Source organism: Coenobita brevimanus, chromosome 24, assembly GCF_032717465.1.
Source record: "Coenobita brevimanus isolate Jiangsu-jjx chromosome 24, ASM3271746v2, whole genome shotgun sequence".
NCBI classification, from domain to species: Eukaryota; Metazoa; Arthropoda; class Malacostraca; order Decapoda; family Coenobitidae; genus Coenobita; species Coenobita brevimanus.
In genome coordinates, this window is record NC_136977.1 from 60,539,613 (window position 1) to 60,557,975 (window position 18,363).

At 41.5% G+C, this 18,363-nt stretch overlaps 1 protein-coding gene across 1 annotated transcript in view; it reads right to left on the reverse strand.

Annotated features, from left to right (window-relative positions):
* LOC145393394 (uncharacterized) overlaps nt 1–18,363 on the reverse strand; it is a 288,197-nt gene that overhangs the window by 14,401 nt on the left and 255,433 nt on the right. Inside the window, exons 9-12 of the mRNA XM_080267489.1 lie at nt 13,418–13,628; nt 11,286–11,302; nt 8,273–8,284; nt 6,268–6,523 (exon numbers count right to left, since the gene is read on the reverse strand). Of these exons, the coding sequence (XP_080123615.1) occupies nt 6,268–6,523; nt 8,273–8,284; nt 11,286–11,302; nt 13,418–13,628 (496 nt within the window). The remainder of the gene's footprint in view (nt 1–6,267; nt 6,524–8,272; nt 8,285–11,285; nt 11,303–13,417; nt 13,629–18,363) is intronic.

Genomic DNA, 18,363 nt, shown 5'->3' on the forward strand with positions numbered 1-18,363 from the left:
ACACAGCAGTTGATGAAGCCCAATTTTATGGAAAGGTCATCTTGGCTTCCGACAGTTCATCAAAACAAAACATGCAAGGTTTGGGATAAAGGCATTTGTTCTGTGTCCATCTGATAAAAAGTGGAGCGAGTACTCATGGAATTTTGAAATATATTATGATAGAGATGCTTTTGCTGTGACAGATCCTGCTGCATCGCCCTTGTCAGTGTCAGAGAAAATCATTGTGCACATGATGAAGGATTTACTTGATACTGGACGTCAAGTCGTGACAGACAATTGGTACACGTGTCTGAGATTGAGTGAATATCTGGAGCGACGTCAGACAACGCTGACTGGTGTTGTAAGAAGTGGGAGGGGCCCACCAAAGACAGATGTGCAAGAAAAGTTAGAAGGAAATCAGTCTTTGATTGCAAGGAAATACAGTGCTTGTGAAGTGGCAGGATAAGAAGGAGGTGACTGTGCTAACCACAATGTATGATGCAGGATTAGTTGAGAAAACTAAAACATAATTTGGAAATAAGACAGTTTTTATGAATAAGCCACTGCATACAGAAGGGTACAATGAGATGACGGGTAATGTAGATCTTGCTGATCAGTTGCTTGAACTATATGAACCAAATAAGAAAAGTCTTGCATGGTTCATGAAAATAGGCATTCATTTTATGTTACGTGTGATGCTCAGTGGACATATTGCATTGCGAGCTGCTACAGAGTACAGTGGTGATTTCCTGCAGTTCATTTTGGACACTTGCTATGAAGTGCTAAACGAACATAGCTTGGATGCAGCAGTTGTACTGGATATGTATAAAACCCAAAAAACTGTAAGTGCAAGGGATGAAGTGCCAAGTGACACACACCAGTTTGTGCATTTTGAAAAAGGAAAGCAAAAGAGATGTCGTGTGTGCTACCCCAAAGGGAAGGACACTGCATACCATTGCCCTGGGTGCCCAGGAGAGCCAGGACGGTGCTCAATGGATCATTACTGTGTGTGGCATGAACAAAAGGCACCAGACGACCCCCAATCAGGACCTAGTGGAGAACCTCCTCGCAAGAGGAGGCGCCAGACTGCAAAATAGATACATCATGTGTTGCTACATCAGAAAGGTATGTCACCATTATTACTCAGTTATTTATGGAAGTTTTGTAATTTGTTCTTTTAGTATTGTAGATGATGATAATTATTATTATTATTGTTATGATATATATAATTTACTCCATTCAGATCTACTACAAAGAGGTTTAGAATAGTTCCTAGTTGTATAAGATACATGACACTTTTATTTAGTATAGTAATGCACCAGTACACCATGGGAAAAAGCTGGGATACACCACGTCACGTGCAGTAGGATGTCCGGTACCGAAGGGGTTCAAAACCTCTTCTTCTATCACAGGAAAGCAGCATGGGTCATCCAGTCCCTTCCACCCACCAAGATACTACGGTTCTTTTCCTTTCCATTCTTCTTTCTCTCTCTCTCTCTCTTGGAAAAAACTGCAGTTTTGCATTGATAAAAACCTCTTTTTCTATCACAGGAAAGCAGCATTGGTCATCCAGTCCCTTTCACCCACCAGGATACTAAGGTTCTTTTCCTTTCCACACTTTTGATCACTGGATCTTCTCTGTCTGTCTATCTCTCTAATCATTCAAGAGTTTTATGATGCAGAGTCATCTAGAAACATCAAATGGCCCACAAGTGTTTCAAGGACTATGTATTCTATCATGAAGATAAAACTGCTTATAAACAAGTTTCTCTGTTGTGTTCTGGCTTCTAGATTTTGACCCACTCATTACTTCAACCTATTTACTTCTGAGATGTGTTCTCCAGCCTCCATTGTCTGAACGGCAATTGCATTTTAATACCACTTCAAGAGCGTGGCTTCAGCTTACTAAGATAGAAAATCTGATGGCTCAGACTGCAATGCCTAAAAGCTAAATACTGTACCCCATACTAGGCTCCTAACAGAGATTTTTAGTACATTAAATCACTCAGCACAGTAAATGGTCTTCAAGGGAGAGGTTGCTGAGCATTTCTTACTGGGGATACAGAGTTTGCAAGAATGAACACTATCCACACCTGCTGAGGATTGAGATGCTAAAATTACACTGTTTCCTTTTTCTTTTTGAAGGCTCCAACATGCTTGCACACATCAGCCTCCATGCTGGTTGATCTCTGGCAGCTTCCCTATTTAATCCCTTAACCCTGAGGTCACACTCAATGACCTTGTCCCAGGTCTTTTTCGGTCTACTTCTCACTACCTTACCCTGTTACTGATGATAAAGGAATACAAGAAAAGGGTGCATCTGACAGGCAGAGCTGGAGCAATTTGATTCTGATCACATTACTATCTGATACCTGCCACCTCACATAATGCCTGCCTTGTTAACATTTATGTTTTATTGTATCTCCAGTGTTACTTCCATGTGTGATTTTGTGAGTTTTACCTACATCATACGCCTTCTCCAGATTCATAAGTAATACTCTACAAACATGCAATACACTTCTAAGGAATGTTAATTCAAAGGCGAGTCAAGAATAAAAGTAGTGGAGATGGGACTGCTGAGGAATGTATGAGTACAGAGGGTGGATAGGATATGAAATAATGTGATTCATGAAAGATGTGGAGTGAGGAAGTCAGTGGACATCAGAATCGAGGAGAGTGTACTGAGATGGTATGGTCATGAGGAGAGAATGGATAACAACAGAGTGGTGAAAAAGGTATATCTGCGCAAATTTGAAGGAGGGAGGAGGCTAGGTAGACCAAGGAGAAGGTGGAGAGATATGGTGGATGAGTGTGTGAAGAGGAGAAGTTTGGAAGTCAGTAAGGCTAGGGAACTGACAAGATTTTAAGCTGGCTAGATGAATGTTGTGAGAAGTGCATGATCAGGGATTTGGCACCCCTTTTTAACTTGGCAGCGTCTGGATGGACTCAATCGGATATATTTATGTGAAGCTACAGAACATGGTGAATGTTTTTGGTGTATCTGACAGAGCCTGGATTCCGGGGGCTTGAATGATGAGTGAACGGAAGCGTGGCCCATTGGACTGGGCAAATTTGGGCTGTCTGGACATTGCTGACACTCACCCTGCCCTAGGGTGGGAAAGGAGGTCTGGATGTTGATGATTATTTTTATTATTTCAACTAAAAAAAGTAGTGATAGAAGGGCTGCATATGGAAAAAATGGGTAAAAGTCCTGGGGTGGCAGCACCAATACATGTATTTCAATGTCAAGCAAGTAACATTTTTGTTAATAACAGCGTTTTTCTGGAACCAATTAAACGTTACCAGCGAGATCCTACTGTGCTAGTCTATACAGCTTCCAGTCCAAGTCTATCATTATTTCCCCTTTACACATTATTTCTCCACTTATACTATCCAACCTTAGTGCTTTCCCCATCCTAAATTATTTACCAAAGTGCATACTTCTCAAGGATTCCTATCATTTACCATTTAGTAAGTGGCTAAAATGTTCTCATCTCTATGCAGTACCACACACCATGCCACTGACACTGCATCATCGATTCCCATTACTCTTGCTCCTCCCTTTTCCACCACATACTTTCCCCTTTTCCTCGAAAATTTACTGTCCTATCACTCAGTATTTAAGTATTCAATTACCTCCCAAAGCCATCCATTCTTTTCTGGTACTCCTTAATCATTCTTTTCAAGCCTACCAGTTTACTCAGATAAAATTTCCTCTTTTTATTTCTTCATCTACTCACTTCATTTTGTCCTCAAGCCATTCCTTGTATACAATCTCTCTCTCTCTCCAGCTTCTCTCAACTCCTCACTCTACTATTCTATACCCTGGCTTGACTCACTGTTCTCATCACATAGCACTGGTCCCTGAATGTCCCACATACTTCCTCCACTTCATTAACTTCATCAGCACTTACACCTAAATGATCCCTATATAACTAGTTCCTTAAACTTCTCCTTGGCTACAATGAGCAATTCTCCATCTATCCGATGTTTCCCTCTATAAAGTCACTAATATCCTTTACTATAATCTTTCACAAGTCTACAAAGTGGGCAGTCAGATAACTTCTCATCATACAAAGTGCTCTTGTATTTTTAAAAATGATTTTTTCACATACACTAAATCCGTGGTCAAACGGGACATTTTCGGGCAGTTCTTGCTTCCAGAATTGCTGTTTCCCTCTAAATAAGGCCATTCAAAAGCTTTCTGGGATGTCGTAACATACTGTAAGAGCCGAATTTTCTCAACCTAAGACCGTCAATTCATAACAAAGGTTGGGCACAAAGCCTTTCCCCAACCCCCACTCCACACTCACTGCACTAAAGATGAAAACATGAATTTTACTGCTCCTTCATCATTAACTTTTTTTTTTCCCCCTAACAAAGAGACTATCCACATCATAAACACACCCAGGCCATTTTATCTGTCTGATCGCTTGCATTTAAGCTCTAACACCATATGCCACTTCGTCCAACAGTTTTACATCTTCCTTTGGAATAAATGCTCTTCTTGTGTTCATAGCACTTTCAGGGTGCTTAGGCATAACTAAAGTTAGTTTGGAACCATGTGCTCAGAGTTCTGAGAGGAAATGAGGAGCAAGGAAATAAGCAAAATAAATGCTTCTCATCACAGTGACCATACACATAACACTGAGGTAGGCAGTGGCAGGTGGTATGGGACATGGGTCGCATGGGTCGGGTTGGCTCAAGGAAGCTAATATATGACAAAAGCAAAACACAAGAGTTGTAAACAAATGCAGTCATTTGGAAATCCAATACTTAAACATACCCATCTCCCACAATTTCTCTTGCGCAAATGAGTGAAATTACCGTGTTCTTAAGTAATTATGGGAGGAATTAAACACGTGTCACTGTAAGATCAGTTTCGTTTTGTCTTAAATCGCGACACTACTGTAGTACTGTACAGCAATACAGTACATAATTTAATTTTATCATAATTACCTAGAGCTGGCACCGCCACAAAAGCCACAAACTCAGCCATCACGCAGAACTATGGTGTAGTAATCAGATCACTTGGGTATGGAGCACTGAAGGGCCACAAGGGAAGTCACAGCACTACAGCAATAAGAGAGGCATGGGGGCCACAGGCTAAGTCACAGCACTGAGGTATAGCCACTGCATGGGTCACAAACGCAAAAGGCACAGATACATCCTCACCATACAGCTGCCAATGGAGAAAAAAAGAGGGCGACGGTTGGCTTGGGGCATCGGGTGGGCCACTCCCGTAGCGCATTGTGACAGACTGACGTGTGTTGCTGTATTGCAGCTTCTGCCCATAAGCTGATTGGGTCTTGTGTCTGAGCCAGATGATACATATTACCGCCAAAAAATGCATAGCACTGCTGACTGCTTCTTGTTTCTGAACCAGATACTGCCTAATTTTGCCAGATATTGTTTTAATAGAGACAAGCAGAAAGCGCTGGATATTGCGACAGGAGTATTGTATTCTCCTTCTCTAGGCCATTACAAGCATTAAGATAACCAGAGTAGCAGCATCCTCATTAACTTTTATCATTGTTGTACTCATGTTGTTATACTCATGTGAATAGTAAAATTTAATGAAGACAATCACTCACCTCACTTGCATGGAGACACTCAGCTGTTTTTTCTCCGTCACAGAACGACATGCATAATTACCCCTGAAAAAATTTCATTGCTCTTGCTATTGCCCTTCAGGTTGCTACTGCTTGAAAATGTCCCCATGTGACCATGGTTTATGTTTATCCACTTTAGGCACCAAACAAGTTTCCTACGATACAATGACATCACAGAGTACACCATGGATCATCATGATGACGATGCATTTGAAAAAAAAAAATAAATAAATCCACCATATAACGATATCATGTTCATCGTCAATTACACTGTAATGTGAGTTCAGTGGGGATAAGTTTTTGGCCAACACTCTAAAACCAAAGTTTTCAACTCATCTAACATGGTAGTTACTTCACTGCACTTCACTTGCTGCTTACCACCAAAAATAAATATATAAACAAACTAACATGCCCAACAGTGCCAAGTGCAAAGTCCTCCTTTGAACAAATAAATGACTGTAGACTTGCATGTGAAGACAGTCATAAAAGAGAAAAAAGTACCTGTATATTGACCAATGAGGTATCATTTGGGATTATAATCATCGTACAGGCCAGGCAAAAATTCTATCATGTATAAAAAAAAAGTCCTAAATCATCATCATATAAGCAATTCATTGCATACAGATCCATTGTATAATGAGGGTCTGTTGTGCTGTAATTATTAATAGCAATTTACCTGGAATCTGAAGTCTGAAACTACTGGTGGTTGGCTTGTTGCGCTGGTGAGTACTGGTATCGGCAGTGTTGGCCCGAGATCTAGGGTAGTGGTGGTGGGACAGGGAGTGCGTGCGAGACAGCTCTGAGCGTAATGAAAGGTGTGACGAGTTTGGAGAGGCAGCTGAACCACCACTTTCAGTATAGATTGAGTTGACAGAGAGTGTTGCTACTTCTGGTCCCCCCCTGTCACTCTGCAGGCTGTCCGACCGGGAGTACTGCCAAAGTGGGTGGTGTTAGCACTATGAGGCTTGAAGTGTGAGGGTATAAACATATTAAAAGAGACAAAGGTAGGACAGGTAGACAAAGCAGGAATTGTGAAGCAGGTACAGGAGAAGGTACATAAGGGAAATGGTAAGGCAGAAGGTAGGTTAAGGGAACAGAAAAGTACAGAGGGTAATGCAGGAAGTATGGTAAATGACATCAGAAGTAACAGAAATGGAGAAGATAACACAAAAAAAGATACCAAATATATAAATGCTTGCAAAAAATGAGAGAGAGAGAGAGAGAGAGAGAGAGAATGATGAAAGTATGCCACACATTCACATACTATGCAATATAAAAATTTATTAAAAACCAAAAGGAGTATAGCACAGAGTGGAAGCAGGGAATGAAAGCAAACAAATCAGCAATGGAGATGAAGAGAAAATGGGTGGCTGCAGAGGAAGGGATGAACACGAAAGAAGTGTATGCAATACTAATAAAAAACTAGCACACATTAAATTTTAAAAAGGCACTTGCCATTTGGCATAACAGAATGGATGAAGCTCGTGAAATGGAGAAATATGTATGGATACAAGGAGTTGGAAGTAACTGCTAGTGTATCCTTATTCTAAACTGAATTAAAAATGAGAGTACAAGACTGTCGCAAAAGCTGATGATATCATGAAAATGGGTAAAGCTGCTGTAGTGCCTGCCATAATACTGAATGCATCTGGGAATGCCAAAGTTAAATTAGCAACTGATTTGATAAATGTATACTTTGTCCCAGAAGACTCACTGAAAGTAACTGGGAACATTTATAAAAGGGAAGGGTGATACTCTTGAGCAGGATAACTGCTGAATCAGATAATGAAAATTATGGAGAGAGTTTTGGAGTATATGGGATGAGCAAGGCTGGTCACTCTCATCTTAAATGTCAAGACCAACTTGCCTAGCCCCAGGCTCCTACACTCCTAATGGGGCAGCATAAGATTGGGGAAAAAAAAAAAAAAAAATTGCTACCTAGGTTCTGATCATCCTATGACCTCTTGGAAAATGGTGGGTGGGGTGAGAGAGTAAAAGATACTCCTCCCTTGTAGCATCACCTTTACAAAAAGTTATTGTCTGTCCCCTGTTCTTAGATACAGAGAAATTTCAAATAAACTGGAAAGGGGTTAAATTCAGTCTACCTCCAAGCTGACAAAACTGAGCTATTCTAGTAGCTAGTCCCTGAAAACCATAATTCTGTAATCTGTAAATTTGCCAGCCCATTTTCTTAATAGTTTATGGAAAATTATTTTTCTTAAACCCTTGGCTGCAAGCAAACAAAGCTGTTATCCACCTCCATGGTACACAGACTTTGCTGAAAACTGACCTTATTAATTTTAAAAATTTTCACAAAAATACCTACCATAAGTTAACAAAACTACAAACACAAATAGGCTACATTTAGCTTTCTGCCCACATAAAAAACAAACTAAAAGGCAAAGTCCAGTACTTTCACTTATGCATAGTGATGTGTAGATGCCTTGTTTTTTGGCATCATAGCATGTTTTGGTTGACCAGCGCCTTGGTGGGCGAGAAGTAGATATTACCACCACCACGAGACAAAACTATATTACCCTGTGTCTGGCCACTCATCAAGCATAAACAAGTGCTTTATCCCACAAGCTGCTGCCAGAGAATTTCCTAATTTTTTTGTGAAATTAATCAGAACCATTTCTGTAAACCATAAAATCTGCAACCTGTAACCAGTTTTGGAACACAGCTTTTCTGGTCTGCAGGACAACTTGTACATTATACTGTATGAGTATGCTTAAAAATAAATCAGTCTATGGTAAAATGGTGACACCCAATCCCAGTTCACTCCTTCTGAGGTGTAGAGGCCCCAGGCTAGGCTATTACTGTTCAAATAGTTTAAGGGCATATGACCAGCTAACTCCCCTTGACAGCATTACATTAACACAAATTTTCTAGTTATCGCCTGGGGACTGAACCTATGCAAGGCCATCATTCTAACTGATGTTCAAATCAGATCACCTGGCATCTTGTACTGTAAAAAGTAAAAAACTAACTTATCTCTTCTTTTCTCTAAGTTGTATTAAAAAAAATATAATGCAAAGTCTTGAGGGACAGGTTGTTAGTTTGCTACCCAAATGATTATTCAATTCACTCTTCTTCTTGGTAGCATACATCTGCAGGACCTAGAATGCACCAGAACATGAGGATGACAGTAACATGAACAACAAGAGCCACAGAAGGGACACAGTGCACTTGTCAGCCTCAGGGCTCTTGATAACTGAACTGCCTGAAATACAGTGTACTAAAGAGTTTTGTTTGCTTCATGAGGATAGTGTAATTATGTAACCTATTTTCTTGACCTTGTGGTAAGTTGATATAATCCAGCTGCTACTTATATGTAGCAGTCAATGACAGTTATGATACCCCTATTCTACCTTAGGTGACTCTGTGAGTCATAAGTGGACCAGTGGACGAGAGAGAGAGAAAGAGAGACTGACTCCTCATGCCATGTTCAAAAGACACCTGACTATGGTCATTGATATCAGTCCCTTCACAGGCACCGTAATAAATGTACTTTCTCAGTATTAAATACAGTCAACCCTCTCTAATTTGAACCCGAATAATTCAGATATCGGTTAATACGGGCCTTTTTTGACCATCAGACAAATAATTTTAATTCAGACAGAAATTCGAATTAAGGGGATAAATCTGAGCACCTGTTTGGTGGGAAATCCCCGCCAAACAATCACAACGCTGCTCAGTTCAGCCCGAGTCTCACCCCGTAAGAAACGTCCTGTGAGTGGTCTCCATCCTTCAATTATTACTGTATTCGTGAACTTTGTTGCCCCTCAGCCCTGCTTTATAGCATCGTAATGGCTTCCAAGGATACAATTGTGCCTTCTACTTCTGCTGGTAAGGGGAAATATAAGAGCCTGAGACTGGCTGAGAAATTAGATGTCATCGGTATAGTTAAGTGTACTATACTCTACTACTGTGTTGCAAAACTTCATTATCAAGGTTTAATACTATTTCATTTATTGTATTGTGCACTCTTTGAGTATATAGTAATAATATAATATACTGTTCAATGTTTTTGTGAAAAAGCCATGTTTTAGTGAGCGTGGGTGTGCTTTGGGGATAGAGGCAAGCTGAGCTCTAATAATTCGGATTTTTGGATAATTCGACATAGGGTTCCCCCCAATTAATCCGAATTATAGAGAGTTTACTGTAATAATAATAATAATAATGAATAAAAGTAAGACAGTAAGTAGAAGCTCAAACATAAATATTAGTAATGGTAAACTATCAAAATAAAAACTTTTTTTGGTAATCAATCAATCTCAGTACTTTACTAATGTTAGTCACTGTCATCATCATCATCATCATTCAATCCTGTGGCGCCCCATGAGAAGCGTAGGACCCCGAGGCTAGGCAAGTTGGTCCTGACATTTAAGATGAGAGTGACCAGCCTCAGTCATCCTTGAGTGGCATTCACGTTTAGTATCTAGATAAATGAACTTCTAGTGCAGTATAACATTTACCAACAAACAAACATGCACTGCACAAACATTTTGCACATGCAAACACTAGCAAATATTTAGCGGTATATTGTAAGGTATAAAGAACGAAATTACTTAAAAACTTAGCATAACAAAGACAAAACTATTCATTGCAAAAGCACAGGAATTAAAGCAGATACTCATTTTCTCATTGGCTGTTGGTTCCTGAGGCTGCCTTAATTAATTGTTGACACTGGTGTTGGGGTAAGCTGGGAGTCCAGTACCTACAACTCTAGCTTCCACAACACTCATAATTTTTCATCTGCACCATCTATAACCCCACCTAAAGCCCCTACCACTAATACTGCCAGCACAATTTTTAGTCTTACTACTGCACCATGTCTGTCACACATAGCAACACCTACATTTCCAATACACAGTATAAATAACTCACATCCCTACCACTAACAAAACTACTGTTCCCACATCACAATCTCTTCATACAAATGCCATTACAAGTATCATTAATCACTGCCACAACTGCCAAAACAGTTTTAAAAATCAACTACACCTGTCATTACTCAAAATTCTACAACAGTCAGAACTGCCACAGCTCAGTATATAACCTAAGTGTACAGTACACTAATACCTAAACTAACACTACCTCACATGCAAGCACAGCCACAACACTCCCACCAACACCAAGACAATAATTGCAACACAACACAGGGAACAGAAGTAAAGGCAGCATTAGGATACTATATCTTAGAAATTATTGTTTTCTTCGTCTACTGGCAAAAAATGAATATTACACTCAACCCCCTGCTATCGCGCCTAATTGGTCACAGCAAACGCGCGTGATAGCTGAATACGCGATAGCTGAACTGAACAATCAATGGGAAAATTTCTAACTGGTTTTTCAGTGGCCCATTTTTCTAACTTTTAACCACTTTATGCCTGTGATTTCCTGCCAATCTCTCCTCCAACATGAAATAAAGCATTATTATATTAATAATAAGAGTATAATGAATAAATAAACAACATAAAAGGCCATCAAACTTTTATAAGGATTAAGGCTTGGGTGGACGGGTTCCGGGGCTCGGGAGTGGCTTAATTGCCACCAGATCTCTTTAGCTGTCTCCATGATTTCTTAGTGTCCACAGCTAAAGGGAGTATCATACGGTACATCGTATCAGGAACGGCTGAGGAAGATTTAAGTGGAACAAAACTTGCACGCTATCACACACGTTCCTCATACTGTTGCCAGAGCCCCGTCTATGTTGTAAACACGTGATTACTCTATGGACATCACAGTTTTCTCGGCATGTGAAATATTAACTCTTTATAAGGGTTTCAAAACGATTGATATTTATTCTAAAATACAGTATTAATAAGTATTCAGTTAGGCTAAATTTCAATGCTGTAGTACGATATATTCTTTCGAGTTGAATGAGTTTTGTTGACACTGTTTTGCCCGTCGTATCCTCGGCAGGAATCCGTTCAGATGCATTCCAAATGCCCATGGTATCGTCGGCAATTTTACCACGTTACCGTTCTGATTAACCATCATATTCTCGGCAAACCTCGTATGAAGTGCCGTGTGAATAAGTTTCGCTTAGCCTGTCTTCAAACTCGACGTGTGATAGCAGTCTTGGGATGCGTGATAGCATGTATGGTTGTGCATTTGATGTGTGCGTGAGAGCAGATAAACATGATAGCTGAACACGCGATAGCAGGGGGTTGAGTGTACAGGGTAATAACGAGACGGTAACATAACCCCTTTGCTCTACTAAAGACATGTAACACTCTAGTTTATAAAGAAACAGCTCACAAAACATCACAAAGTCATCCATTAAAAAAAATGAGTTGGTTTCATGATCTGGTGACAAATGATCAACTGCTGCACAAAAAATAAGTCATGTGGCTACTGCTCTCCTTAAAACATTATCTTGATGTACAAGTTATTTTATTTTGGCCTTGCAGATTTTGTATATTGAAAGTGAAAGATAGTTTTCCACAAAGTACAGTATTACCAAGAAAAAAAACACACACACACACACACACACAAAGTAAAAAAGTAATAATTTTGATTACCTCCTCTTACATCCAATGAATAGCTTTATGAAAGCTCATGTATTTTTTGGACTCTACTTTTTCTGTCATTATGACTGGAATGAAGACAGAGCACCGCACTATTTTCCACATTTTCGAGTTCCAAAACACACAGAAGGCTCCAGCACTGATATTGCTGCCCTGCAGGTTCATAGGTGGCAAAGATAAGCTGCACACAACAACCAACAGCAAAACATGGGTGGCTGATAGTTATTATTCAAAACTTGCCTTCTTTTTAAAGTAGGAGTGCTGCAAACCATTGCCTAAAACATTAGCTGCAAATCTATAAACACTATTAATAAAGCATATGCCTTACAACAATAATAACAGTAATATACATAAAGAAACAAACCACTTGGACAAACTACAGCTAATTCTATGTCAAACAAAGACTAAAACAATAAGGGGTTGGTGATGCAATGGGGTAACCAAGGGAATCATTGGTAAGGAGTTCTAAAAATAAAACTGGCTGATGTTGTGGGCTTGGGTGGGGGTCAGGGAGGGCTGACATTCTTATAACTAAGCAGTATTTGATATTATACTGATTAAAAGGGTTTGCAAGGTGATTGCATGTTTAACTGATTAACACACACTTTACTGTGGACATTACTAATCACGATATATGATTTAAACTTTGGCTTCACACATTTTTAGCAGAAGTAAAAACTTTGCGGTGAAAGTAACAGGATGATTAACTACTTCAATATAATCACACATCGCTACTTTATTCTTGCTACCACAAGATGAATTTATTCAACATAGGGGATGCCTCATGTAGTGAAGAGGTTATGTTATTTCTATCCCTCTAAATGGAACAGGTCCTTCCTATTCTATGTAAAATATCTGGCAGTAGTCAGAATACGATAGGAAAATATGTAATGTAGTGAAAAGGTTAATAATATTTCATATATGGCAACTGGCATACTACTCTGACTTTTTAAAAACATACTGCAATTTATGTCTGCTTTTAATTTTTTTACTGTAAACATCAGTGTTGTCCAAATGTGGTGGTGCTAAGTGACTTCAAACACTATGAACATCATGAAGCAACCTACAGAATACCCTACCAAAAACAGGATGTCTGCCTTAATGACCTGTGTGCATACAATACAATCAATGTCTTTTTTCCTCTTCTCAAGCCTTTGGACAACCCTGATGCCCTTACCAAGCTAAAGGGGATGTAAACATCAGCACCACTCACTACCTGTGTCCTTGTGGCCTCCCTCCCTCCACCACCACCATCACCACCACCACTACAGCCACCACCACCACCACCACAAACCTCCGAGCCATCACTCTTCTCGTCGGAGGCTGAGCGCGAGGAGAACGAGAAGCGACGGGGCCAGAGGTTGCCAACACCTAGGCAATTTGGTGTCTTGAGAAGGCGGGGCCTCTGGGGTCGGGAGGAGGAGTTGGCAGGGACAGTAGGGGTTGATGGCAGGTCCGCACTACAGATGTCATCACCAGGGTCTCGGTTCACTTCTTCTGCCTGTGGGAGAAGGCTGGTGTAACAACCAACACTTTTGCTAATATTCATATGCATTCCTCACAGACATAAAACAAACAGTATCAGGAAAAATCAGTGTAATAACAAATTCAGACTAATAAGCATATCTATATCAAAAGGTAACAGCCAATCTCTTATTACCCTCTATGAGGTGATGCAACCAAAGGTCACAGTTCACTACATTTAGGGGTAAACATCCAATCTGCTACCCTTGGTGGTATTACATGACTGAAAAACCTCCATCCACTTCTTGGGAATCAAATTTATTACACAAAGGCAATGTCATCACTCACGCTCAGATGTTCTAATAATTTTACTACAAATGCATACTGCCCTTTTTTTTCTTGTAAACACTGCAAAGTGAAAATAAATCTTTTTTCATCTATCTATCTATAGCCCGACGCCCTAATCCCGCAAAGGGTGGCCGCAGACAAAACGCCTCCAAGTCACTCTGTCATCCGCCATTTGACTCCCCTCCCCCCAACTCACCCCCCCCCCTCCCTCATATACCTCTCAACTCCATCCCTCCACCTCATCCTCGGTCTACCCCTCCCTCTCCCTCCCTCCACCTCACCTACATACACCCTCTTAGTCAGTCTTTCATTCTCCATCCTCTCCACATGTCCAAACCACCTCAGTGTATTTCTTCTAATCTTTTCAACCACATCCACATCTACCCCACAACGTTCCTTCACTTCTTCATTCGTCAACCTGTCCCTCCATGTCACTCCACATGCTCCTCTCAAGTAACTCATTTCCACTGCTCTCACTCTTGACTTGTTCCCCTCTTGCAAGGTCCACATCTCGCTTCCATACGTCAGGGTAGGGATCACAATACCATCATGCAGTGACTTCTTAACTTCCATACTCACCTCCCTATTTCTCATCACTGCTTTCAGTGTGCCAACAACCATCCTTCCCTGCTGTACCCTTTCACGTACTTCATCCCCCAAAGTTCCATCCTTACTCATCACACTACCCAAGTACTTGAATGCACTCACATTCTCCATATCCTCACCATCCAACCTCACTGCACACTCTGTGACTTCATTCCTCTCAAACACCATAACTTTACTTTTGTTTACATTAACTTTCAGCTTCCTTCCTCCTACACACTGTCCCAAATTCATTCACCAAACCTTGCAACTCCCATTCATCTTCACTCAACAATACTGTATCATCAGCAAACAGCAACACTGGAAGCTTCCAAATCTCACCCTCATTCATTAGGGCCACCCCCACATCCACTGCCCTACCTTGTACCTCCTTTACGACCCCATCCATATATATATTAAACAGCCATGGAGACATTACACACCCCTGTTTCAGTCCCACACTGAGATCAAAGAACTCACTCAGCTCACCATCCACTCGCACCGTAGCCCTAGCTCCCTCGTACATACTCTTCACAGCACTCAACAATTTCCCCTCCACTCCATATATTCTTAATACCTTCCACATACCTTTCCTATCTATTCTGTCATAAGCTTTCTCCAAGTCCATGAAGGCAGCGTACACTTTCCTTCCCTTCTCTAGATACTTCTCCACTAAACATCTTAGAACAAATATCTGATCTACACACCCATTTCCCTTCCTAAATCCCCCTTGTTCTTCTCCAACTAGCTCCTCTGTCATATGCCTAACCCTATCAATGAGTATTCTACCATATATTTTACCAGTCACACTAAGAAGGCAAATACCCCTATGGTTACCACATACTTCTCTCTCCTTTTCCTTTGTACAGAGGAACAATTATACCTGATTTCCAGTCCTCTGGAACCCTTCCCTCTTCCCAAGCCAATCTACACAACTTCCATATCCACTCCACAACAATCTCACCCCCATACCTAAGCATTTCACCACACACTCCATCAATTCCTGGGGCCTTTCCCAGCTTAATCTTCTTCATCGCTTCCACTACTTCCGACCTACTGATCTCTTCCTCCCTCCTCTCATCTCTTCTTCTCCCAGCCATTCCCCAACCACTTATACTCACACTGCTCTCACTCTCTACATTCAACAAATCCTCAAAGTGCTCCTTCCATCTCCTCAATTTCTCTCTTTTCACCACCAACAATCTATTATTCCTATCTTTCACTCCCCTACTATTTCCCCTTTCACACTGCCTTACTTTCTTTACCTCCTTCCAAAACAATTTCTTACTCTCCCTCCATTTCACACTCAGATTCCTCCCAAACTCTTCATCCACTTTCTTCTTACTCTCCTTCACCAGTCTCTTAACCTCCCTTCTCCTGGTCACATATACCTCTCTCTTCTCTCTCTCATCTTCTCCCCTACCTCTACTCGCCAACCATTCACCATATGCCTTCTTCTTTTGTTCCACAGCTCGTTTCACCTCATCATTCCACCATGCTGTCCCTTGCACACCTTTGCATCTCCTCCTCACTCCACAAACCGCCTCACACGCTGCGCTTATCTCTTCTGTGAATATCTTACATACGTCTTCCACCCCTTCCATCTGCTCTAGCTCATACCTTCCCAATCTTTCTTCCACTATGCTCTTATACTCTGTCCTCTTCTCACTATCTTGCAATTTCTCCACTCTTCTCACAGGAGCTGCTTCCTCCTGTCTTCCCCTTCGCCTCCTCAACCACTTTCTTTGCAGCTCTACCTTGGCCATCACTAAGTGATGGTCCGAGACTCCATTCCCCCACCCTCTCCACACCCTTGCATCCAACACTTGTCTTCTCATTCGCTCATCCACACACACGTAGTCTATCATTGCCTTTCGTTCAACAAGTTCACCATCCATCCTCCTCATTACTCTCCATGTATACCGGTGGATCATCTTATAACGAAAGTAGGTGTTGGCTATTGCCAACCCCTTACCAGCACAGATGTCCACCAAAGCACTACCATTCCCATCTACTTCCGCTGCCACACCCCACTGACCAACCACTCCATCCACTCGTACATTCCCGACTTTGCCATTCATGTCTCCAATCAACAGCACTCTCTCGCTCCTCTCAAACTTGTCCATACATGCTTCTACTCTCGCCCAAAACCATCTTTCACTCTTGCCACTCGATCCTCAGTTGGAGCATACACACATACAATCGCCCATGCTTGTATACCTACTTTCATCCTCACCCATACAATCCTTGCACCCACTGTTCCATACTCTCTTATATTCTCCTTCCACTTTTTGCTTATCATCAGACATACTCCCTCTCTTGCCCTCTCATCCTCACTGACTCCCGCACATATACCTACACCGTATTCCCATTCGCTCACCCTTTCACCTTCCCATTTAGTTTCAGTCAATCCACATATATCCACTTTTGCATCCTCAAGCACCTGGACAATCTCTCTCTCTCTTTCACTTCATCATTCACTCCTCTCACATTCCACGTTCCTACTCTCAGAATGTCCTTTGTCCGTTCCTTAGTCGTCAACGTATGGTCCGTCCGGGTCCGAGGCGCTTTATTTGCTTTTTTAGTTAGTTCTTTTTATGGGGTGGGGCACTAACCCACCACCAACCCTTTTAGTCGCCTCGTACGACAAGCAGGGATACTGGGGGAGTATTCTTGAAACCCCCCTACCCCCAGGGGCGCCTGGAGCAACGTTTTTTGGTCAAAATGTGATTGCTCATTAAATACAATAAAAGTTTATCAATCGTGATGGGACCAAGTTTTTTCACATCAGATACCATACGCTTAAGACAAGTGCTCGTGGGCCCTTTGGGCCCCTTGCACTTGCTTCTGCGGAGGGCTCTTCTGCTGCTTTAGTTTATTTTAGTTGTACCTATGAGCAAAAAATTCTACAGAGATCCTACACCGGGCGCCTGGAGCAACATTTTTTGGTCAAAATGTGATTGCTCATTAAATACAATAAAAGTTTATCAATCGTGATGGGACCAAGTTTTTTCTATCTATCTATCTATCTATAGCCCGACGCCCTAATCCCGCAAAGGGTGGCCGCAGACAAAACGCCTCCAAGTCACTCTGTCACCCACCATTTGACTCCCCTCCCCCCAACTCACCCCCCCCTCCCTCATATACCCCTCAACTCCATCCCTCCACCTCATCCTCGGTCTACCCCTCCCTCTCCCTCCCTCCACCTCACCTACATACACCCTCTTAGTCAGTCTTTCATTCTCCATCCTCTCCACATGTCCAAACCACCTCAGTGTATTTCTCCTAATCTTTTCAACCACATCCACATCTACCCCACAACGTTCCTTCACTTCTTCATTCGTCAACCTGTCCCTCCATGTCACTCCACATGCTCCTCTCAAGTAACTCATTTCCACTGCTCTCACTCTTGACTTGTTCCCCTCTTGCAAGGTCCACGCCTCGCTTCCATACGTCAGGGTAGGGATCACAATACCATCATGCAGTGACTTCTTAACTTCCATACTCACCTCCCTATTTCTCATCACTGCTTTCAGTGTGCCAACAACCTTCCTTCCCTGCTGTACCCTTTCACGTACTTCATCCCCCAAAGTTCCATCCTTACTCATCACACTACCCAAGTACTTGAATGCACTCACATTCTCCATATCCTCACCATCCAACCTCACTGCACACTCTGTGACTTCATTCCTCTCAAACACCATAACTTTACTTTTGTTTACATTAACTTTCAGCTTCCTCCTCCTACACACTGTCCCAAATTCATTCACCAAACCTTGCAACTCCCATTCATCTTCACTCAACAATACTGTATCATCAGCAAATAGCAACACCGGAAGCTT